At 48.3% G+C, this 22,696-nt stretch overlaps 9 protein-coding genes across 9 annotated transcripts; 4 read left to right on the plus strand and 5 right to left on the minus strand.

The window, feature by feature from the left end:
• Nucleotides 1–399: 399 nt before the first annotated feature.
• SCS2 (putative integral ER membrane protein Scs2) lies at nt 400–1,588 on the minus strand (the record flags this gene model as incomplete). Its single annotated transcript, XM_043284913.1, has 7 exons — nt 400–828; nt 881–982; nt 1,036–1,151; nt 1,207–1,265; nt 1,333–1,355; nt 1,417–1,487; nt 1,549–1,588. 7 exons carry the CDS (start codon nt 1,586–1,588, stop codon nt 400–402), a joined length of 840 nt encoding a protein of 279 aa, XP_043133657.1.
• Nucleotides 1,589–3,074: 1,486 nt separating this feature from the next.
• ACHE_20594S (uncharacterized protein) lies at nt 3,075–4,131 on the plus strand (the record flags this gene model as incomplete). The annotated part of the gene is made up of 3 exons (XM_043284914.1): nt 3,075–3,159; nt 3,225–3,568; nt 3,625–4,131. 3 exons carry the CDS (start codon nt 3,075–3,077, stop codon nt 4,129–4,131), a joined length of 936 nt encoding a protein of 311 aa, XP_043133658.1.
• A 508-nt stretch (nt 4,132–4,639) lies between these two features.
• Nucleotides 4,640–6,684, plus strand: RAD52 (RAD52 DNA repair protein RADC; the record flags this gene model as incomplete). Its single annotated transcript, XM_043284915.1, has 6 exons — nt 4,640–4,647; nt 4,711–5,011; nt 5,077–5,163; nt 5,231–5,410; nt 5,462–5,636; nt 5,687–6,684. 6 exons carry the CDS (start codon nt 4,640–4,642, stop codon nt 6,682–6,684), a joined length of 1,749 nt encoding a protein of 582 aa, XP_043133659.1.
• A 763-nt stretch (nt 6,685–7,447) lies between these two features.
• Nucleotides 7,448–10,905, minus strand: ACHE_20596A (uncharacterized protein; the record flags this gene model as incomplete). Its single annotated transcript, XM_043284916.1, has 7 exons — nt 7,448–8,100; nt 8,157–9,913; nt 9,963–10,005; nt 10,063–10,220; nt 10,277–10,541; nt 10,601–10,766; nt 10,849–10,905. 7 exons carry the CDS (start codon nt 10,903–10,905, stop codon nt 7,448–7,450), a joined length of 3,099 nt encoding a protein of 1,032 aa, XP_043133660.1.
• A 796-nt stretch (nt 10,906–11,701) lies between these two features.
• Nucleotides 11,702–13,663, minus strand: ACHE_20597A (putative amino acid transporter; the record flags this gene model as incomplete). The annotated part of the gene is made up of 6 exons (XM_043284917.1): nt 11,702–11,733; nt 11,793–12,151; nt 12,203–12,407; nt 12,460–12,471; nt 12,540–12,699; nt 12,752–13,663. 6 exons carry the CDS (start codon nt 13,661–13,663, stop codon nt 11,702–11,704), a joined length of 1,680 nt encoding a protein of 559 aa, XP_043133661.1.
• A 417-nt stretch (nt 13,664–14,080) lies between these two features.
• On the plus strand, nt 14,081–15,835 carry ACHE_20598S (uncharacterized protein; the record flags this gene model as incomplete). Its single annotated transcript, XM_043284918.1, has 3 exons — nt 14,081–14,356; nt 14,410–15,006; nt 15,065–15,835. The coding sequence occupies 3 exons, from the start codon at nt 14,081–14,083 to the stop codon at nt 15,833–15,835; spliced, it is 1,644 nt and encodes a 547-aa protein (XP_043133662.1).
• A 347-nt stretch (nt 15,836–16,182) lies between these two features.
• yphA (tyrosine phosphatase family protein) lies at nt 16,183–16,671 on the minus strand (the record flags this gene model as incomplete). The annotated part of the gene is made up of 2 exons (XM_043284920.1): nt 16,183–16,470; nt 16,522–16,671. 2 exons carry the CDS (start codon nt 16,669–16,671, stop codon nt 16,183–16,185), a joined length of 438 nt encoding a protein of 145 aa, XP_043133663.1.
• A 1,021-nt stretch (nt 16,672–17,692) lies between these two features.
• ACHE_20600A (3'-5'-exodeoxyribonuclease) lies at nt 17,693–19,158 on the minus strand (the record flags this gene model as incomplete). The annotated part of the gene is made up of 6 exons (XM_043284921.1): nt 17,693–17,744; nt 17,802–17,992; nt 18,053–18,543; nt 18,597–18,774; nt 18,829–18,944; nt 19,044–19,158. The coding sequence occupies 6 exons, from the start codon at nt 19,156–19,158 to the stop codon at nt 17,693–17,695; spliced, it is 1,143 nt and encodes a 380-aa protein (XP_043133664.1).
• Nucleotides 19,159–20,769: 1,611 nt separating this feature from the next.
• ACHE_20601S (FMN-dependent alpha-hydroxy acid dehydrogenase) lies at nt 20,770–22,398 on the plus strand (the record flags this gene model as incomplete). Its single annotated transcript, XM_043284922.1, has 4 exons — nt 20,770–20,899; nt 20,953–21,458; nt 21,514–22,183; nt 22,232–22,398. The coding sequence occupies 4 exons, from the start codon at nt 20,770–20,772 to the stop codon at nt 22,396–22,398; spliced, it is 1,473 nt and encodes a 490-aa protein (XP_043133665.1).
• Between the last annotated feature and the right edge of the window lie 298 nt (nt 22,399–22,696).

A 22,696-nucleotide genomic window follows, 5' to 3' on the forward strand; every position in this document is an offset into this window, starting at 1 on the left:
CTCAACGAAACAGGGATAACGATAGCAAACCCATGGCAAGACAACGGTATGGTTGACGACGCAAGGGTATTGCGTATTTGACCAGTCAATTGACAAAGCCATCCTTTTTTGTTTTATATGCAATTGAATTGTGACTCGCTGTCTCCGATTGGGTGATATCATGATACTAACAAAGGAAACAAAGTGCATGGCGACAGAAACAAAAAAGCAACAAAGTTGAAACACCAGAGGGAAGGATGAGAATAATCGAAAGCAAAAAAAAAAAAAAAAAAGACCATAGTAACAAAGAAGGTTAAAAAGAAGTGTCTGAGAAGAAAACAGAAAAAGAATACAACTGGCTGCAGAATAGAAGGTATGAGAAAAAAAAAAAAAAAAAAAAAAAGCCGAGAACCGACGAGACTAGAAGAAAATGTAGGCGATCAAGAAACTTAGCAAACAGAGGCTCGCCACTATTTGGATTGGCACCCCCGCAACAGCTGGCTGTGCTTGCTGCTGTTGCAACATTGACGAGGACGGCTCTTTAGAGTCGATTCCAATCTTGCGCTGCCTCAGTCCGTTGTCGGAAACCTTCTCCTTCAGTCTTTCGATCTGCGAGTTGGCTTCGACGAGCTTGGCCTTGAGTTCATTGACGGAAAGCGAATCGGTGGCACTTGATTTCGCTGAGGTGTTCTCGTTTGTCCGAGAAGGTTCTTGCTTTGGTTTCTCGTTGAAATCCGGGGGCGGAATGGGGGAAGTCTCCTGCGCACTCTTCTTGGCCAATCCGACAGCGGGGGTCTCGTAGTTTGCGACGGGCGAGGTCTGTGCAGGGTGTTCTTCGTCGGATGCGGCCTGTGTCTATTGTAAGTGGATGCACAGGTATAAAGTATGCAAGGGAACATACAGTGCCATTGGCTTCTCCGCTCTGGCTAGCATCCAAGTCCTGGGCGAGCCAATTCACGCGAATCTTGCGTTCCTGAACCGATGATTTGGAAGACTTCTCGAACTATGCAGTTCTTAGATATGCGTCGAAGCACGAGACGTAATGGCAACACTTACGATGGAAGTAACGTTTGCGAACTCCATGTCACCTGTGACCGCGACTGTCTGAACCAGGAATTTGTCCTTGCACTTGGCATCAAGCGGGGGCTCGTCCTTCATAGCCTGTAGCAGGACTATTGATTCATCAGCTTGTCATCCGTACAAGTGCCGCACACATGTTATACTTACCTTGGACGCCTACATGTTTCCCGGGTTCTATCCGGCCGGAGTTGGGTCGAACACAGTAGCTTCGACGACTTAGTTGGTTGTTCTGGAGACGTATATGGCAGGAAGTAGGAATAACAGGGTACGTACTGTTTGGGAGCGGTGGTTTTGACCTAAGACGGACACCTGTCAGCTTGCGACGCCTTCCTGATTAAGAGAGGGGGATATCCGTACCTTGAAAACAATGGCCTCTGGGTTCTCATTGTAGAGTTCCAAAACCTGACAGACTTCACGGTTGAAGGGACCTATAGATATTCAATTAAACGAGTGCTTGCAGTGCGATAGATATGGGAAGGTAAGACGTACGCTTGAAGCCCAACTCGGGCGGATTGAGGACGATAGACATTATGGACACACAACAGGGAGAAGGGGAGAGAACAGCGTGCGCGCAACGAGATAGACGAGGTAAGACTACACAAGGGAGTAAAGCTGAAGAGCAGAGCGAGGTAGAAGAAAAGACGAGGGGTCGAGAAGGAAGGAAAGAAGAAAAAAAAAAAGAAAGTTGACTCCGTAACGGCCAGGGAGAGCGACGCTCGGTGATGATGACTTTCCGTGCCTACCTTCCATCGCTCCTGCCAATTGGCCGGTGGCGCTGACTCAGCACTCAGGTCAGGTGATGTCATCTAACAGTGCTCTCTGGAGACACATGGAGAATTTCCTTTTTGCACGCATTGCATTAATGATCTTCTCTATGGATCTCTATGGGCGGCTATTACTGCTGAACGATGTTTAAGTCCCTGATCGAGGTGGCATACCGATTAGACTGTCATCCACTCTAGTCTCCAGACTATCGCCCGTCGAATTTCCGTGGATCCACAAGGTTTTTTGCTTACTTACATCCTCGGATATTTCGTTGCGAACCCAAAACGACTCGGATTGGCATGGGACACATGTGATCCGTTCTGCGCATTTTTGGGATATTTCTCGTGGCCAAGTTGGCAGGAATTACACTTGGTAGCAGGAATTTTGCGATTCGTGCGACACCATCTGGACTCAGGCCAGCAATCGAACAACTCACTGATCCTTCGCATCTCGACCCCATCAGCGTGTCACTAAAAATATCTGCCGAGCGGGCTACATAACATCCGGATCCGCTCCTTGTCCGCCCCATGCCTCTTAACAGCAATGTCGCGCATGGTCACTCGAGCACTTGCTGTCTCCTGACGGATAGTCAACTGTATAACGACGGTTCCTGGTAACAATAAGATTGGCGTGTTCTTATGGCATATATGCCGTTTGACCGTGGACTAGGTCAATTCGAAACACATAGGAATTGGGCACCAGAAACAGCTACAAACAGGTCAATCCGGGCGTATTATTCCCCTATGATCTGTACCGTCCAAGATATGGACAAACCAACAATACAGTGCTGTGTTTGTCCAATTGGAGAATTGTGAGCTCTGCATAGCCCGAAACTGGTACTTTATAGGTAGATCATGAGATTGAATCCACGAGCAACTACACCGGAGTAAAAGACGTAAGATCTGCTCCGCATGATACAATTGGAGCTGAATCGCCAGGAATACAGAAAAGTTCCAGAACATTTCAATCGTACTGTAAATTGCTGGAGCAGGAATGCGGGCCATCCCGCAAACTGTATGGCTCTCCGCCCGGCAGTAACGATACGTCACCTTGTCTACCAGCAGCGTCCCTTCATCTCTACAATCAGTTACATCTATCTACTGTCTGTTTTTCAGGTATCTTGCTTAGTAATTTTCTGAATTGCCGACCTCAATATTTACTACTCGTATTCCAGCTTTTATCGACGCTCGCATCAACGTTGCATCAAAGCTTACCCCACCTCTTAACGACAGATCGCACCTCGCATAACCATGGCTAGTTCCGATCTGGACCAGCTCATTGAGATGGGCTTTGACCAAGAAAGAGCACAGTTGGCGGTCTCCAAGGGTGGTGGTAGTGAGTCTCCCTTCCACAAGTACATCGCGATCGGTTTCCCTGACTAACCTGCATGGTTACCTCAGTCCAGGGTGCTCTCGAATGGCTCGAAGCGAACCAAGACAAGTCCATCGAAGAGATCAAAGCCGCCGCAGCTGAACAGGAGTCGGAAGAAGGTCCAGAGCTTCAACCTGGCGAAGTACCCCGCAGCTTGGTTTGCAACGAGTGTGGCAAGAAGTTCCGGAGTCAAGCCCAAGCGGAGTTCCACGCGTCCAAGTCTGAACATGTTGACTTCGCGGAATCAACGGAGGAAATTGCACCCTTGACGGAGGAGCAAAAGAAGCAGAGACTGGATGAGCTGAGAGAGAAATTGGCGGCGAAGCGAGCGGCGCAGGGTGAGCAGGATAAGGCTGACAAGAAGCGAAATGAGGTATGGAATTCATTGCTTCTCAAGCTCTTTATTGACTCCTCTTACACATTTCTTAGGAAATCAAAAGAAAGAGCACCAAGGAATCACAGGACATCAAGGAGGAGCTCGAGAGGAAACAACGGTTGAAGGACGCACAGAAGAAGAAGCAAGAGAGGCTGGATGACATTGAAGCAAAGAAGCGCGTCAAGGCCAAGATCGAGGCAGACAAGGAAGCGCGACGGTTGAAAGCTGAACGGGAGAAGGCCGAACGAGCTGGCCAGGCACTTCCTCCTCAGCCGGCACCCACTGCTGGCCCAACAGTCTCCGGCCCTGTTGCCTCTAAGCCCGCCTCCGCATACACAGAGACTCGTATGAGGTTCCAGACGCCCAAGGGCAATATCATGAAGACGCTCCCAGTCACCACGACCCTTTTCGAGGTCGCGGCGGCCTTGAAAGAACAAGACGATGTCGATGTGACAAGTTTCCTGCAGACCTTCCCCCGAAAGTTGTTCAACAATGAGTTCTTCGGCGAGAGCTTGAAGGACCTTGGTCTCATTCCTAGTGCGAGTCTTGTCATTCAGTGACCTCGGATCTGCTTCTTGCTTTCCAGAGACGAATGCACCTTCAATATTGGACATTATTAGCAAGACAAGACGATTATGGGTTTATGAGTGTCGAACGGTTATGAAAAGGTCGGGGTTGTCTGATAATTTGACCGACACTCCTTGATCCGTCTTATCTACCTTGGTAGCTATTTCCATAGTGTTAGCCTGACCTCGGTGTAATGATACTTCCCCAAATTACAGAAACCCAATCTAAGCTTCGGCTATACATATGTTTTCATTCAGCTTAGATTATTTTAATTTAAAAGAAGAAGGAAAAAAAAAAAGAATACAAGAAAACTGGCACAGCTCGTCGACCTGGTTATTATCACGTGATATCGCGATATGCCCGTGTCGGCATCCGTCACGCGTCTCAGCATTACCAATCAGTCAATCCGATATCACTTTACATTCACCATCACCATTTCGTGCTTGGGACTGGATTTCTAATGGTCCCATAGCTTTCCGTGCCTTAATACACGTCCTGATAATGCCAGCGTAAGCCAATGCCCAATGAGCCGATATTAACATCCAAGCCAAGCTAACCGCGTCTCCTCCCAGCGTTGGCGACCAACATCGAGCAACCCCAGCATGCGTAATGATGCCTAACACAACCGGAACGATGTCAGGAAATCCATTCGAAGAACCCCAACGCCGAATGAATGAATACACCGCGAAAGAAATCGCTACTCTCCAAGCACGGCTCGATAAGAAGTTGGGACCCGAGTACATTTCGTCGAGACCAGGTGCTGCGGGACAGCGGGTACACTATCTCTCTGCGGATAAGTGTATTAATCTTGCGAATGAGGTGTTTGGGTTTAATGGGTGGTCGAGTTCAATCCAGAATATTCAGATTGATTTCGTACGTGACTGTTGAGGGAGGGGTAATCGATAATGGGATTGGAGGCTAATACGTGTATTGTGCAGGTCGAGGAGAGCCAACATACTGGGAAGATTAGCTTAGGATTGTCTGTTATCGTGAAGGTAACGCTGAAAGATGGAACTTTCCATGAGGTGCGTTCTCAGCCCGCTTCATTCGTGATAACCGGTTGGGGGATCAGTTGACTTACACATGCTGCAGGATATCGGCTACGGACACATTGAAAACTGCAAAGGGAAAGCCGCTGCTTTCGAAAAGGCCAAAAAAGAAGGGACAACAGATGCTCTGAAGCGTGCACTTAGGAACTTTGGCAATGTTCTGGGCAACTGCATTTACGACAAAGATTATGTTTCAAAAGTGACGAAAGTGAAATCTGCACCTGTACGGCAACGCGTCCAATCTGGTATTCTCGCATATGCTGACTTCTACTAGGCAAGATGGAATCCAGACGATCTTCACCGTCATCCTGATTTCGCTCCAGTCAAGAAAGAACCCGCGCCGCCAAAGCCTTCGCCTCATGAAGATGATGATCTTCCTCCTCGTCCTGCTGATGCTGCAAGACCCCCTGCGAAAGTCGATACGTTTGATGGCGATGGAGAGTTTGGAAGTATGCTGCGAGGGTCCCTCTGGTCTGCTGCCAGCGCTGACGGGCAACAGGTGACTTGTTCGATGAAGCCGATTTTGGTGTGGCTGAGTCCGGTAATCCAGATGAAATTACACTGGAACCAGAGCCACAAGCGAAGCAGCAACCTTTCACGCCCGGTATGAATGGCCGAAATTTTCAACCAAGGCCTCCAGCAAATTTGCCAGGGCCTCCCAGTGGCCCCAACCCAGCAGCTGTGACGCCTTCTAAGCCGGAAAGACCTTGGAACCCAGTACCGCCACAACAAGCGTCCGTCCCTCCGCCCAATGGGCGCCCAAATCCTGCACTTAATGATCCAAGTCTAAGACGACCTACTCCTGCACCCGCACCTCAAAACTTCCAGAATCCGTCAACAGCACAACCAGGTCAACCAAGACCCAATCAGGGTCTAGATACAAATAACACAGATCCTATCAAACGCGAACCTGGTCAAAACGCGGACATGCCTCCACCAGGAACGCCATCTGCTTCGTTCTTCTCAGCTCGAGCAGTCGACATGTTACGAGACAACCCGAATGTCCCGTCCGGCGCACCGCAATTCGACCCGCATGCCCAAAGTCCCTCCATTCGCAAGACAGCAGGCGTCGATCACAGCAAAAGCGTCCCCATATCAAAACCAATGGTTGCCAGCGCGTCTCCAGCCGCAAACAACACACGAGACTTTGTCAACCCCTCTACCGACATGAACCGAAGAATTGGCGCCCCTGGTGGTGGCGGATTTGGCAGTCCAATGAACAGAGGTCAATCGACCTCGTCCTACCGGCCATTGACACGGCCGAATATCGACCCCAGAAACGCAACGAACCCTGCGCTGGCGAATAGAGGCAGCGTTGGACCGCAGAATATCAACGGCAAGAGGCCTCCGTTAAACGATGTGACTAATGCAGCAGCTGCTACCAATGACCCTGATTCCGTGCCTGGCGTTGTCGATCCTAAGAGGCCTAAGTTCAACGCGAGTGACCCGAATCAGCAACAACAGGCACAGGCACAGGCACAACGACTGCAACAATAACGCTTTTCAGATCCATCTAATAGATAGATTGAGTAGAGGGCTTTGATCTTGTAAACGCATCTGGTATTTCTTTGGTCATTATTACCCTGGTGTTCCGAGTGGGATGGCGTTCTGGCGATGGAAAACAACATGGCATGGAATGAATATGATTGTATGGTATTGGCGACGTCGTTTATTTATCATTATTGGCTGCACATTGTTCGACTGGTGTTTCGAATCCTATGTCTTATATAGTACTATTATGTATACCCATAAGCAGTGTACATCCGCGGCAGCATGCAATTGTTGGTCATTTTTTATCTGAACCAGGCTGAGATAGACAATAGCTGAAACGGATTACGGTCTATTTTGCTGTTCACGTCTGGTCCATGTAAGCAGGATGCCTGGTGTAAAACCTGCTTCCTGTGTAGGATTGATTTTTTTTTTTTGACTCGGCTATTATTGCCAAACACTTTGCATTAATTAAAATTATCATTCCTCATGTATTACGCTGAACAAAGGAGAGAAAGGGAGACAAATCAGACAAATTGAGGAAACGAAAGAAAGGAACATCATCATCTTTAGTGGCATATCTTCGTAGACGAAAACTAACTGACAACATAAGAAGTAAACGAAAGGAAGAAGACAGAAAAAAAAATTGAAGCATACAGCAACATGTGAAGAGGAACGAACACCCTACAAAAAGACTTGATCCTAGACTCAAGATAACTACCTGTAGAAGGGCACTTGGATTTGATAAGCGGTGTGTCAGATTCGTCGTAATTTACGATGCGTATCTCGAGCTCATGAGGCCATCCAGCGTTGAGCTTACTTTCGAAACAGTCTTGGGGCCAACTGGAACGGGTTGTGTTGCTGGCACCACTTGAGGGTGAGCATGAACAGATTGGCCCAACGAATTACTTACTCGGGCGGGTTGGTCTGTCGATTCCTTCGGAGCAGCGTGAATGGACTGGGTTATTGAAGTAAACTTCCATTCTGGCTGTTTCACATCCTTGGAGATCGTGGTGATGGGCGGATGTTGCGATGGCACCGAGGATTCTCGAGCAGCAGAGGTAACACAACCAATAACAGGCTCAGTCTTCTGCGAAGAGGCGCTCCGTGCATGCGTCTTCGCAGGTGGCTCGACAGCATGTATGGACTGTGTCAAGGAGCTCACGGCGGGCTCGGTCTTCTGCATACTGCTGCCGACATGAGGGGTGGATCGGTTTTCTGGCACTTCTAGTGTGCCTGAAGCAGGCGATGCGGAAGGATCTGGACTTTTAGACTCAATGGTCTGCAGCAAAGGAAAATGGTTGGACGCCTCCGGCTGAGTGGATAATTCGATTCTTTTGTTATTCTCGAAAACCGGAATATTCACGTTCCTCAGGCCCGTTTCGTGAGGTGGGATTGAGAAGCTTACTTCCGCCATATTAGGTTCTAAATCCACGTGAGAAACTATATCAATTGGGGAGCTACGCTGATTATCTGCTTACCATCAGAAGAAGTACGTGACGTTGACGAAACTTCTCTCAGCGAGGATGGGGTACGTGAACGTCTACCAGGGAGCAAATGGTCACCAAAGATGTGATCAAAGGTCGATTCCGGCTCAGCTGCGGAAGGTGGAGCCCGGATCGGCATTGCTACATGGCGGGTTGGAACAGGTGTTGAGGGTGGTGCCGTTGAATCGCTTGAGATGCTGTTTGTCGGAGAGCGATATCCACTGAAACTGCTGACGCGTGGGTAAAATGGAGGTGCAGTAACTGCCTGTCTGAGTCGTACACTGGCGCTGTCAAGTGGAGAGGTCGACGAGATCCTTTCATGCTTGACAGGCGTGTTCACAATTGAACTCCCGCTTCGCTGAGCTTGGCAAAGTTCTTCAAGTTCTTTCTTGCACTGCTTCAATCTTTCGCGGAATTCAACTCCAAGGTCTCCAAGAGTGGTGCTCTCCAGCAAGGCACTGAGAAGTGAAATCTCGCGTTGATAATCAGCAATACTTGGTCCGTTGGACTGCTGCTCAGGGCTTTCTGTAGAGTTAAGGGTAGTAGACCCATGTGCAGCAACGGAGTCAGAGGTATGTTTAAAGTCAATTCCTTCTAGATCCTGGATTGCAGGACTCGCCATGAAACCGCTCAGTTGGCTTGAATCAGGTGGCGTTGTCCCGAAATCGAGCAATAACTCTTCGGTTCTTTCGACATTGGCCTTAACAGGTTCACGCTCTATCTTGGTAGCCGTAACATCCTGAGACGCCGATGGCTGCAACTGACCAATTGGTTTATTTGCGGTATGTGACACTGCATTGGCGATCTGCTTGCTTATCAAGCCAGGAGCAGAAGACTTTTCAGGATGAACTGAGCTCGTTGGCTTAGGGTCTCTATGCTCGCTGGCTGGAGATGCAGAAGCAGCAGAGACGTAGGCTTTCGGGGCTGTGCCTTTCGCGTCTGTGCTTGCTGACAAGATGGGAGTAGCAGCATCGTTCGCTTTTGAGGATGTACTTTGAACGGGTGTTTTTGCTGACGAGACAGAAATAGCAGGGACGTTTGATTGCAAGTTCGCTGGCGAGCTAGAAACAGAATGAATGTTTGATTTCGGGGCTGTAGGCGTTCTTGCTGACCGGGCAGAAGCCGCAGGAACGTTGGCCTTCGGGGCCGTGCCTTTGGTTGGCGTGTCTGCTGAAGTAGCAGTGACGCTTGTTTTTGGGATAGTGCGCATGCTTATTGGTGAGGTAGGAGCAGCAGAAGCGTTCGCTTTCGAGGGCATGCCTTTCGTTGGCGAACTCATTGGCGAAGCAGAAGCAGCGGGAATGTTTGCTTTCAAAGTCGTAGCTTTCACGGGCGTGTTAATTGCCGAATTAGAAGCAGTAGAAGCCTTCACTTTCGAGGGTATGGTGGACGTGCTCACAGGAGCTGTAGGAATATTCGCTTTCGACGTCGTGGCTTTCACAGCCGTGTTGGTTGTCGTAGCAGAGATTTGTGCTTTTGCGGCTGGACTGTAAAACGGAGGAGTCTTCGGAGCCTCTTTCGGCTGAACAACAACTCTCTTAGCGATCTTTGGGGTATCCGGCCCCCTCTCAGAAGTAACTCGATCATCCTCGGTAGGCGGGTTAGGTTTCTTCGGCGGACCAGCGGGCCTAGTTTCAGGCGTTTGGGGGCCTGGAGCAGGAGTATCATCAGAAGTTTCAGTGTTGATCATGCTACGGGCTATAGCAAGGAAGCTTTCAGGAGGGCTAAGAATGCGGGCATAATCACCAACACTGCAGGCAGTTAGAGACACGGTGCACGAAATATGGGAGCTTCACTTACATCGGACGTCTAGTCCTGATATTTGTTTTCTCTCCTCCATCGCCTGGGTACGGTAAATTAGATACTACAGCCTTCAACAATAGCTTGGTTTTTCACTGACCGGGTTGGCTTCGAGCCTTAAGCTCGTCCCGACTCTTCTTATTGGGTTCGTTGTTAGAATCGAGCGCAGGATCCAACCGTGAGCGACCAGGAGCTTCAACAACATGGCGACCTATTTTCATTACCGCTCCCTGCTTGGAGGTTCTAACCGAAGCAGTGCTGGTTCATTGTCAAGATCGTGTGATAGTCGATTGTTCAAGGCTTCGAGTACTTACTTAGGTGAAGGCGTAGTTGGCTTGCGGTCTCTTGTGCCCATGACACCACCGCCACGGCCTGCAGAATATGCCCGTTTCCCATTTCTTCTGCTGTAATCCGACTCCGCAACTTTGAGAAAGTTGTCCTTTCTGGTGGCAGACTTTGTGTAGGCTTGACCACCACTTGCGAATATCAAGGCACCCAAGCGCGCACGGTGACTTTGGCCATCCAGTAGATTGTCAAGGTGCTCCAAGTCCTCTGTGTCCCCGATCTCTTTGTACACATCTGTTGCATGGTTTAGTCAAAAGGTTCAAATCGTAAATGCCTTAGAAGGCACTACTCACTTGCCCAACCAGCGAGACGCGCCTTATTCACCTGAGCCGCCTTCTGTGCCTCAGATCCAACCAGGTTTGTCATTCTAGTCGCTTCAATATGGGCGGGATGGATTTCCTTGACCTTCCTGCCGTCCGTGGTTGAAATGTGCTCTCGTCTAGCAGTACCCAGATCCGCCTATTCATATTGTAACCAAAATCAGCTCTCGCGTCCCTGTCCAACTCCCAAGATTTGGTAAAAGGACAAGCTAGTTACGTACCAACTGCAGCTTTCTAAGGCGCTCAGCAGCAGCTGGATCCAACTTCGCAGGCTCCATTTTTGGGTTCTATCAAGACACGTGTGCCGCAAAAGAAAAAAAGAAACAAGGAAAGAGTCGGGAAGCGGTTAAGGCAGCCCTCTCTGGGAGTGCCGCTGGTCCAGTGAGATTCTTGATCAAAAGTGAATGGGCTGCAGTGCTAAGAAAAGTAATGAGACGCAGGAAAGAACGAAGAAGCGCACGTGGTATTGGTCCAGATACGGATAAGAGCGAGCAGCTTGAGAGCTGTCTCCAAAGGGATGGCAATGGATTCGATTGCAAAGAGAGGTGGTTTGTCTGGTTAGCAGCTCTTCTCAGAAAAGCAGATCAAGGTAAAACAATAATAGAAGAGGTAGGGTCACGAAAAACGAAGGAAGAAAGGATACGAAATTGGAGAGGAAATTTGGTAGAGTGGAGAGATGGTGAGAGGTGAGGTAGAAGGGAAGAAGAGAAGAGGAAGAACGGGTTGCTGTGGCGCCCAGAAGAACAAACGCTGTGCTTACCAACAGGGAAAGACACACATTGGGGTTTGCGCATCAAAAGACCCTTTCTTTTTCTTTTGTTTCCAACCTGACAAAAAGCAATATTCACGATTTGACAAGTAGATTCGGATGTGAGACTGATTTACAAGGATTTTCGCATGGAGCGTGTATAAAATTGAAATACCTGTAGGTCCAGTATGTAAGTGACAATGTATTGAAGACAGAATATGTACAGTCTGTTGCAAGTGATCAAAACTGACAAATGAAGAAAACAGGTCTAATATCTAGTGATGCATGATAAACAGATTGATGAAACTCGAACACGATGCTGGTTCTTATGTGCTGCAGGTACCGGAGCCGCTCTCGCCTATGGTGGAAACACATTAGCAGGTAGTCCCTATAGCCTTTTACACGGTGGTGAAGTACCTCTTATCATCTTCACAACCGCCTGCAGCAAGCTAACCCCCATAACTATAATGCCGAACGCTATGCACAAGTATGCAGGTAGCTTCTCCTTCCGGCTTGCAGTGCTCAGTTTGACGTAGCAAAGAGGAGGGAAGATGTAAGCCAGAGCAGCCGCGCTGGTGGCCCCGATCAGTTCGAACACTGCCCCGAGATCGCAGGTGATCAGGGAAATAAGCATTGACGACAAGACGAGGGCAGTAGTGAACAGCAAATGACGGTTCATGTTGAAGGGTTCATCCGGGAAGTAATAGGTCAACATGACAGATCGACAGACAAATGCCTCCAGTGGCAGTGTTGTGAGCATATTCAAACCGAAGCAACTGTCCGAATTAGTACAGGCACCATGAGTTGCAAATAAGTATCAGTCCTACAGTCGCGCTATGTTGACCATGATATTGTCCGACGGAAAATTGTTCAACACATTTCCCTGGGTATTGGACCCAAATGCAAGGAAGCCAGTGAGGGCCATAGTCAGACACATGAGCAAAGAAACCCCAGTAGAGTAATGTGTTACCATGGCAAAGCGATCCATGGTCGGTTTTTTGAGCGATCCGTAGATAAGAAGGCTATTATGATCTATCGAAGGGTCAGCACGACGAAACATCGGGATGGATACAGTGCAACATACGGCAGACGAAGGCTATACATAAATCAGTCTATCAGCAAAGAATTCTTTAAGATCCAGGTTCGGTTGGCATTTAAACGCACCGAATGATATTACACCAACAGCCTGGAAAAACCCAGAATTCACCCAAAGCAAGCCCTTCACATCGCCGCGGGTTTCTTGAGGGACGCGGAATACTTGGGTGATCACAGCGACCACGATGACTATCATGCTTATCAATGCCAACGTGGATGCTTTCCCCAACTACTGATTTATCAGCCTCGAATACTCTAGACGCGGGAATGTCGAATCGAACCTTAGCGATGTCCCGATACATTGACAGGGGATACGAAATGCCCATGACAAAAAGCACGATGATGGCCCGTCTATCGGTAAGAAGCCAAAGGAATGCCATATCTCGAAGAGAAGGAAGCAAAGCGGTCAACACATGTGGAATGGTATCCCCCACGATAATACAGAAAGCAATCATCCCGCCGTATGCAAAAGCCCATTGAGCAATTGAGATAGCAATGAGACCACTTCTACCAAAGCAATGCTGCATCGTCGCCTGAAACGAGTCTGCGCCACTCAATTTGGAATTGACCACGATCAAACGAATTGTCCAGTCAACCGCGACGGTGAGCGCAGTTAGAAGGACTATTCCCATCATCATGCCAGACTGTCGAAGAGCGTACGACTGCCCAATGATCCCGGCCCCAATGATACTGTTCGCCATGTTCATGAACGCCATCTGCATTCCACTCCTTGGTCTTGCGCTCTCCAGGTGTTCTTCGGGAAAGAAGTCTTCAGACGTTGCGAGTGTCACGCTGGGAGCTTCCATGTCAGTCAGCAAAGGTATCATCGGCCCCCTGCCGTTTCTCTCTGACTGGTCGTGGTGCGCGCGCGCATAATCCTCGTCGTCCAGCCACGATGGATCCTCTGAGACACGGGCATGGCGATCTGACCGACTATCCCCTTCCGATTCATCGTCAATGTCAAAGCGAACGCGATTTGTGGTGCGAGGAGTGCGACGCTGTCCGTCGGGGGCAGGTTGAGCTATCGCAGGACTGGGAACGGAAGGCGAAATCGGGGATGGACTGACTGGAGCTGGATGAATTACAAGGTCAGCTTCTCCGTCAGGTGTGTCCGTAAGCAAAGATTGCGATTCAAGCTCGTCCAGGCTCTGAGGCCCAGCCAGGAGAGGATCACGTCCGTCATTCCTGGACATTGCTGGTTAGTAGGTCGCATGGTGTTTCTTTCATTGTTCGCATTTGCCTACGGAGAGCCAAGTAATCAGGAACAGTGCACGTGACATCTTATCGATAAGCCTTCTATCTATAGCACATGCAATTCTACTGTCTTCAGAGAAAAATAAGGGGAAGTAAATGAGATGAATAAAATGAAAAATTAGAGATATCTTAATGCAACGATCTATGCAAGGCTAAGTGAATAAACAGGGATTTGGTTGATACAAAGGTTGTAACCTGCATCGCACCTCAGATACATATCTTGCGGCTTGGCCTGTCATGTGCCAAACGCACCTCGAAGCTATTCTTCTCATCTTCAATCCTTCATTTCCTCAGACCCGTCTTGTTTACTGTTTATATAGCATGGAAATCCATCTTCATTTATAGCCAATCTCTCAATGTCCTTCGAAATTGACCTAGGAACGACCACTCTCAATTTCTTAGGGTCGAACCTAGGCCTCACTCAATGTGCTACAGCTCTGATTCTCCCTCCCAACGAAGCTTCTGACTCGATAGACACCACAGAAATAAAGAAACAGCTTGAAAAAAGAGAATTGTGGGTGGACCAAGTTCCAGAGCTCAAAGTCCATATCTATGTCGGTGTGGGGCCTGATCTTGCCCGTCCTGCCTCGACGTTCGTCTCGCATATTGGAGAGATTTTCTGTCATTCAAAGGTATCTATCACAATCATCAATTCTAATAGTACACTTACTGATAATTGGCATAGCTTTGGTTAGATCTAGGTCTCAACGTTCTTTTCAAGAGCTGCGATCATGGCGATAATTCGACAAGGTTTCAGCTATCTTTCGGACTGCGCAGAACAACAAAGCATCAGACCACGAAAAGGTCGCGGATACCGGTTAAGTTGCGAAGCACGCATGATACTATTCCTCCGGACGGAATTCCGATTGCTCAAATTTCTACGATCTATATTTCCCTGGAATTTACTCGGTGTAACGAAAGAGTACAGCGGGATATGACTAGTTCTACAGTGTCTGGAGGTCTGTTTACAGAATTATTGGAGGCTAATATTCCATTGGATAGTTTTGCAAATGACGAGATTGGTGCTTGGATATTTGCAGAACCATTCCAAGGCCTGGAGGAATTATACCAACTTTCCTTGCCCTCTCCTGAGCGCTATCCACAGCTGCCGGAGAGCCCAAATAACTACTCCGAGGAGTTCCATACGTTGTTTGACGTTGGTTTTCGCAATATCATAGCCGAAAATCAACGAGCAGACAAGGGGACCAGGGCAACTAAAAGCGAAGATTCCAAATCTCTCTCAACAGTTTTCCCTGCTGTCTTTAGCCTTGGATACCGCGAGGTGAGTATTTCCGAATAAGATGCGACAACCCTAACTGACAACTGCTGCGTACGATCAGACCATGAACGAACGATTGCAATTCATCCCATGCATAGCGAGCTCCATCGCATCTATACTCGAGATATCCAAGAACTCAAAACTGCGAGAAAAGCGAGACAAGTTGAAATCGTCCCGCCATCTTCATTATCAGACCCAACCCAACTCGTCCGCTGCAGGAGACACATCTACTGTGAGAACAGCATTAAAGCAGTCCCTTTGGCGAATCGCTCAGAAACAACTCCATAAACCCGGAGCATCGAAGAACCTGAGTCCTCTGGGACGCACATCCGCTGCAGATGAACGCTATCCAACACCAGATTACACTACCCTCTTGGACGACGAGGACGACGAGGACGACGATACCGATTCCAATGATTCGGATTACTACCTTGGAACAGATATAGATGAACTAGAATTTGAGTCCTTGGAAGAACCACAGGAGCGAAATACCAAAGACGAGGAAGAATCGATCCTTTCCATCACGGAGGATTACACGAACTTATCGATCGACATGCTCGATAGTAAGGCCGACGAGAACGAAGAAATGGACTTCGATGAGCCAAAGTTAGAGGATATAAAACGCGCAGACCAACATACTAGATTTTTCATACCATCGCCAGCTTCTGGAAACTACTCTTCCCATACGATTCCTCAGAGTGATAGTGAGATGCTTACATCGGACTGTGTCGAGGAATATATGGATTTGGCGGGACAGAATTATCCCCCCACGATCGCTGTCTCTGTTGAACCAAGGCAAATTACCGAGGACTTTGATGATATGTTATGCTAGCAACTATAAATGATCGATCCGATGTGCTACAATTGATGTCAGTAATGTATACATAGAATGTGGTTTGATGCCCGGAGCCTGGCCAAAAAACCCTATTGTAGACCCGAGTCGTCGTATTTGGCAGAGGAGAATTATCCTGAATCCTCTTCATTCAAAGAGCTCTATAAAAAAAAAGGACAACCGACCCTTAATATCTCAGATATTGCTATCATAAACGTAGTTCTAATACATAAATGTAAGATCACAAAACAAAAATTCGATCACAGTGCATTTAGCTTCTCAAGAAGATTACGCCCATGTAATCTCCAGCGCGTAGCATCATCTGATTACATCAGGTGTAAGTGCGCTTAAAAAGCATTCACCCTGCTCACGGACGGTTGCATATACCATTTGGTAGGTGAAGGACAGTCTTCTTCATTGTCAAGACAGAGATTTGGGCTGGCGGGAAGAGACCAAGGGGGCGCTCTCAGGGGGTGACTCAGATGTATAAATTTCGAGACATCGAACTCTTCGATGAATTTCTCATCAAGGAGACGAGACTTGGGATGCGAGAAACTAAGATATTCGGGAATGATCGTATCGAGACTCCAACCTTGGAGTTTTCGCAAACAGGCAATAACGCAACCGGTACGATGCTTTCGATAATGTTAGCTTTGCCATCAACAGCATAGGGGTCTGTAGCTTACCTTGCCCTTATTGCAGTGTACCAAGACGGGGTGGTTGTTTTTATTGACTAAGATTTCCAAGACCCTCGCGATGACAGTGTCAGGGGATCTCTCAACCGTCTCTTTGTTTGGGTTTACTAGGATTCGATAGTGGGTGATGTTCCCTTCCATGAGAAAGGTTTCATGGGCGGAGGAGTAGGGATGGCCAACGAGTGTCCTGTCATATCATCAACACTGCTGCCATAGAGGACGAAAAACGTGAATATAGGTCCAGCGTACACAATAGTTTTCAGCCCAAACTTCTTCATGACCGGAAGATGATGCGCTTGCGGGAATGAACTGCGATATATGCCACTCATCACTTCGGCAAATTTGTCCGGCAAATCTGGCTCATTTTCAAAGGATGAGCCTCGATCATGGGCTCTCTCTGTCAGGTTGACTTAGGTTAGTCAAAATATTGCAAATCCAGGCTAGGGAGGAAGGGGAGAAAGTCGGTAACAAAAGAACTGCGCGATTGTACTCACCTACTTGGTCATTGGGAAAGGCATGCGACTGATTATCTAACTGACGTGAAGCCATAATTTAGCCGAATGCAGAGAATGTAGCAAATTCGTATGTATCGATGCGCGCGCGATGCAAGATGACCAAAATGTGGACGGTTGTTTAGAAACGAGGGACGAGATGGTAGACACTCGAAGAAGCGCAACTCGCGTGGAGGGCAGCAATTTCACCAACCCACGGGAGACTCCAAGTGACGAAAAATACCAAGGATCTAGACGAGCCTGGATAAAGAGGGCTGGGTTAGAGAAATGAACGGGATGCTAAGTAGTAGCCATTTTGAGGAAGTCTTCGAAGACAGCGAAGTGGATGCTCAAAGGCCACAAGGAATTGATTGAAAGAGAAGCTCTCCTTGACCAAAGAAAAGGCAAAGAGAGCGTGACAAGAGCTTTGTTTAGAAGGAGGAAAAGGAGAGGAAGGAAAGAAACAGGGCACAGGGCGGTGAGGCTATAGATATTCCTTTCTTGACTACTACCAAGCCTGTTTAGGCAATAACGTGACTTCTTGCTGCCTTTCAGTGAAGAGAATCACTTTCCGCCACATCTATCAAACAAATAGCTTGATCTGTGTTTAGAACTCTTTTGTCCTTTTTTTAATGATTCTATATAATCCCCATTGACAAGCAATATACAAGCTACGACGCTGCTACACCAAGCCCAAACATCTTTATCGAGTTCTTCCAGGCGCTGCAAAATAAGGTCAGCAAAAGAAACGAAACGATTGAACAAGCTCCGTATACGTACGCTTCACAAACTTCCTCCACGGATATCCCCTTAACGCTAGCGATGACATGTGCGACTTGAACAATAGCGACTGGCTCGTTTCGGCCCTTGACCATACAACCCTTTTGCCATTTCTCCTTCTTAACCGCCTTGGGCAATGGTGGCGCACCCTGCAAGTGCTTGGACGACGCATGAGAAGGACGAATCTCGCACTGCATATTGTTAGCAAGGATGATGATTGGATTGAGGGCTGAAAGCAAGATGTTGCTTACCCAGGGTCCATCCGTTTCGATCTGAATTCGATCCAAAGGAATGGCCTTGACCACCTCAAGGTTTTCCTCCGTCTTCAGACTACAGCCGTTGACTCCAATATCGAGACCCAAGTCCACCATTCGTTGCATTTCTTCCAACGTTCCGGTGAAGCTATGTACCAATCCCCTTTTTGGGAGCTTTGCCAACCTTGGAGCGATCAGCTTTTCAAAGTCTTCACTGGCAGCGCGGGAGTGTAGGAAAAGCGGAAGCTGAATGTCGACCGCAAGGTCCAGCTGAGCTTCGAAATATTTGAGCTGTGGCTCTTTGGCACTGAGGAACAATCGGTCGTAGTCCAAGCCAATCTCGCCAAAGGCTACAGCATGCCCGGCTTGCTTCGACTCCAGAGCCAGGGTCTTGAGCTCCTCAAGCATTTTTGAAGGGCCACCGGCGAATTCGTCGAAGGTCTTTGCCTGGCAAGGGTGCACACCAACAGTTCCATAGCAGAAGCCAGCTATAAATCGGAATCGTTAGAAACCAAACAGGAGAGGGAGCGGCTGTACTCACAGTAGTTGCGAGATAAATCCATGACACGGCGAGACTCTTCTAGATCGGAGCCGGTGACCATGAATTTCTTGCATCCTACATCGCGCGCACGCTGGATAATGTCATCCATATCACTGTCGTGAACTTGTCTTCCATGATATTCTCCCCGGAAAACGGGATCAGTGAGGTTAATCCCGATCTGGCCAAGAATTAGTCATGGCACCTCCATCACAACCTTCCTGAGTATACTCACGTCCACATATATTGAAGGCTTACTAGATTCGCTCATTCTGGCGGTAAAGAGAGCACGAGGAGTAAAGGAAGATTTTTTATTGATCAAGACAGGGGAAAAAGGTCTACCCGCGAAAGCTGTGACAGCGGTGAGTAAAGGTAATATGGACACTACAACTTCCGTCGGAGAAGCCTCGTATTATATCGCAGACCGGATATGAGTCAACTCGAACATACCTGGACTATACAAAGGCAACCGTGGAAGAGTCGAGTTCTTTCCCTCTCTGGCTCCGACACGAGTCAAGCCGATGATCCTTGAGACGTTGTAACCTACAGCAACTTCTAGGCGCATAGAAAAGTCCCCGTCCTAAGCCGTAGTCCTAGTACACCTTTAACCAGTACTTTGACATTTGTACAGACTGACGATGCGTCGAAATCGGTGATGTCTGCTCGGTGAATTATTCAGGGATGAGTCATCAGGCACATGACTACATTTAGAAACTAAAGCTAATTTTGGATTAGCGTCCATCCAGAGCTTAGTGCCCTACGTAGATCATGACATCTATACCAGAACAATTTCTCAAAGCGTCAATCCGGTACTTACATCCAGGCCCTGCTACAGCGACAAGTTTCAAGGAACAAACTCCATCATTTATCATATAATATAGCCCTCCCGTTTTCTCTCGTCAAAGAGAATGGCATGCCACGCAATCCTTCATACGAAGAGTTCAATATTCTCGGTAGCCTGTTTCCAACCCACTTCGGCACAGCTGTTATCGACCATTTCTGGTTATTAAATTGGAAGTCCTGCCCCCGCAACCATGGCCGCTGATAGTAGTAGGGCTACTACTGTTCTTCACGACGAAAAACGCAATCATCCCGTGGGACATCGGAAGTCCAGTGAATCCGAGATATCGCGTTCTCGAGGAGCTAGGTGCTCGTGATGGGTATACCGAGGCTTTATACGACGACGTACTTTCATTCTTTGAGCAATAAAACATCGGAGTCGTGGAACTTGCTTGGTTTTGTGGCTGTTGGCAAGTTAGATTGGCCGGAGAAATGGACCGTAAACTACTCCCAAGATATATACGGAAAACGGCGATATTCTATCATACAGATAAAGCCTCTGCTGAGGGACATATTTATCAGCACACAGAGCCATACGAGGATACCAAAGGGATTAGAAACCCATTTGAGCTACGCCTCTTTGATCGTCTCACGATTGATACTCCATCTACAGGACAACTCGAAGGTCAATTTTTGGCCGTAGCCAAGAAGCGCGCACATTGCGAAGGTCCCACAGGAAATTAATGGGTCGAGCAGCTCTGGTGCTGGTTCGGTCAAGAGGCAATCAATTTTGAAGGATGTCGCGGCGCACCATTGCGGGACGGTGAAGGACATCATGTTGGTTTTAACAGTAGCAATTTTGGGTTGGGGATGCGGCATAAGGGCTTGCGGGCAATGCTTTCTCACTTTGCTCTGGTCTATGAAATAAACTTGCCTCTGCTAGCGCTATGAATAGCTTTATTAATCCGTAGATTGCTGACTCGTTTGACTGTAAAGAATATGACCGGTGAGAATCCCGATATACTCGGCGAGCCACCGGGTCCATACCGAGAGATCCAGTTATCGTTCGGGGTATCAACACCGCGAGACATAATTGATACACATTGTCATAGTTAATCGAGACTAGAATGATACTGACAAGCGAAGTAGATTGAAAACCGATCTATCACTTGAGTTTTATTGCAAAAAACCGTATCTTATCTATAAGGCAGATAAGCGATGGTCGAGCCGGGGAAGAGACCGACAAATGTGGGCCCAATCATTCTCCGCATTTTCAATTCGCGGGGAACGGACAGAAAGCGAGTGTTTATTAATGCATGCGATTTCCTGGTCTTGAATTTCTTTTTATATTCTTTTCAGTTCTAGTGATTGCCAAAGCTGCAATTGAGACATTGCAATGGCAGAAAGGCTCTTGTCCGTTGAACAAATCGCCGGCCACAACACGCCCGAAGATTGCTGGATCGTGGTCGATAAGCAAATATGGGACGTGACGGACTTTCTGGAGGAGCATCCTGGGGGTCCTACAAGTACAGTCACACTTCTGGAATGGCCAAGGTAGACTGCTGATAAACAAGTCTAGTCATCTTGAAGTATGCCGGCCGCGACGCGACAAAAGCCTACTCCGAAGTCCACGCCCCCAGCGTCATCAAATCGAACCTCCCACCAGAAAAATATATCGGCCTCCTCGACGAATCTACCATAACTAACGACTGGATCAAGGAGCCCCCGAGCGCGAATCGCCAATTACTCCTCGAGCACGAAAAGCCGCCCCTTCATACCCTGATTAACTCGCATGATTTCCAAGTCGTCGCGTCCAAGACCGCCAGTCCCAAAGCGTGGGCGTTTTACTCCAGCGCAGCTACTGATCTGCTTACACGCGACGCAAATAAGTCGTATTTTGACAGAATCTGGTTCCGACCACGGGTGCTAAGGAATGTACGGGAGGTTGACACGAAGACGTCGATTTTGGGAGTGGATAGTAGGTTGCCGTTGTTTGTGAGTCCGGCGGCTATGGCGAAATTGATTCATCCGGATGGAGAGCGTGCGATCGCGCGGGCTTGTGAGACTAGGGGAATTATGCAGGGTGTACGCACCTCTTGCTCTTTGCATTGACTTGTGTGCGCTGATTGACTGATTGCAGATATCGAACAATTCGTCTTACACGATGGACGAACTTCGGGCCGCTGCACCATCGGGAAACTTCTTTTTTCAGCTGTATGTTAACCGGGATCGTGCGAAATCTGCAGCACTTCTCCGACAATGCTCCGCCAATTCCAATATCAAAGCAATCTTCGTTACAGTCGATGCATCCTGGCCCGGCAAACGAGAGGCAGACGAGCGCGTCCGCGCAGATGAGAGCTTATCAGTGCCAATGGCACCATCTAAAGCAACAAATGACAAGAAAGGAGGCGGCCTGGGCCGTGTAATGGCAGGGTTCATTGACCCTGGTCTCACCTGGGAAGATCTGAAATGGGTGCGACAGCATACGCATCTCCCCGTGTGTCTGAAGGGTGTGATGTCAGCGGACGACGCCATACTGGCCATGAAAGCGGGCCTAAACGGCATTCTACTGAGCAATCACGGCGGTCGCAATCTGGACACCAGCCCACCATCCGTCATCACACTTCTAGAACTGCATAAACGATGTCCGGAAATCTTCGATAGGATGGAGATCTACGTAGATAGCGGAATTCGCCGGGGGACTGATATCCTCAAGGCTGTATGCTTAGGGGCGACGGCGGTGGGAATGGGTCGAAGCATGCTCTTTGCGACAAACTATGGGCAGGAGGGAGTGGAGCATTTGATTGACAGTAAGTCGCCGACCCTATGGTTCCATATCGATAATATTGACCAGTCAGTCATGCGCGATGAATTGGAAACCGCGATGCGCAATACGGGAATCACACGACTGGACGACGCTAGTCCGGATTTGGTGCATACGGCGGATGTAGACCATTTGGTTCCTGATTCGGCCAGACATCCGTACGCTCGGGCGGTGATTCGAAGGCGTGCAGTGAAGCTGTGAAATACCAGCGCAGATTGCAAATAGAATCAACACGTGTTATTCCCCTGTTGTTTGAACATACATACAGAGTAGTAATATGTAGCAGCAGAATGCGGCCGCCTCAGTCATGCTGGTTCAATGCAACCAAGGCGCAGATTCGCAATCCGGGGCGGGCCTGAACCCCTATCTACAGAGACTACTCCGTACACTGAATAGACTATCACGGGAACATTCTCCTGTTGAGAAAAGGAACTCTCCGAGATCTCAAAATGGAAAGTTACGGTGACATTTGCTGAGACCACGTCAGACGAATTATGTT

This window comes from Aspergillus chevalieri, chromosome 2 (genome assembly GCF_016861735.1).
Source record: "Aspergillus chevalieri M1 DNA, chromosome 2, nearly complete sequence".
Taxonomy (NCBI): Eukaryota; Fungi; Ascomycota; class Eurotiomycetes; order Eurotiales; family Aspergillaceae; genus Aspergillus; species Aspergillus chevalieri.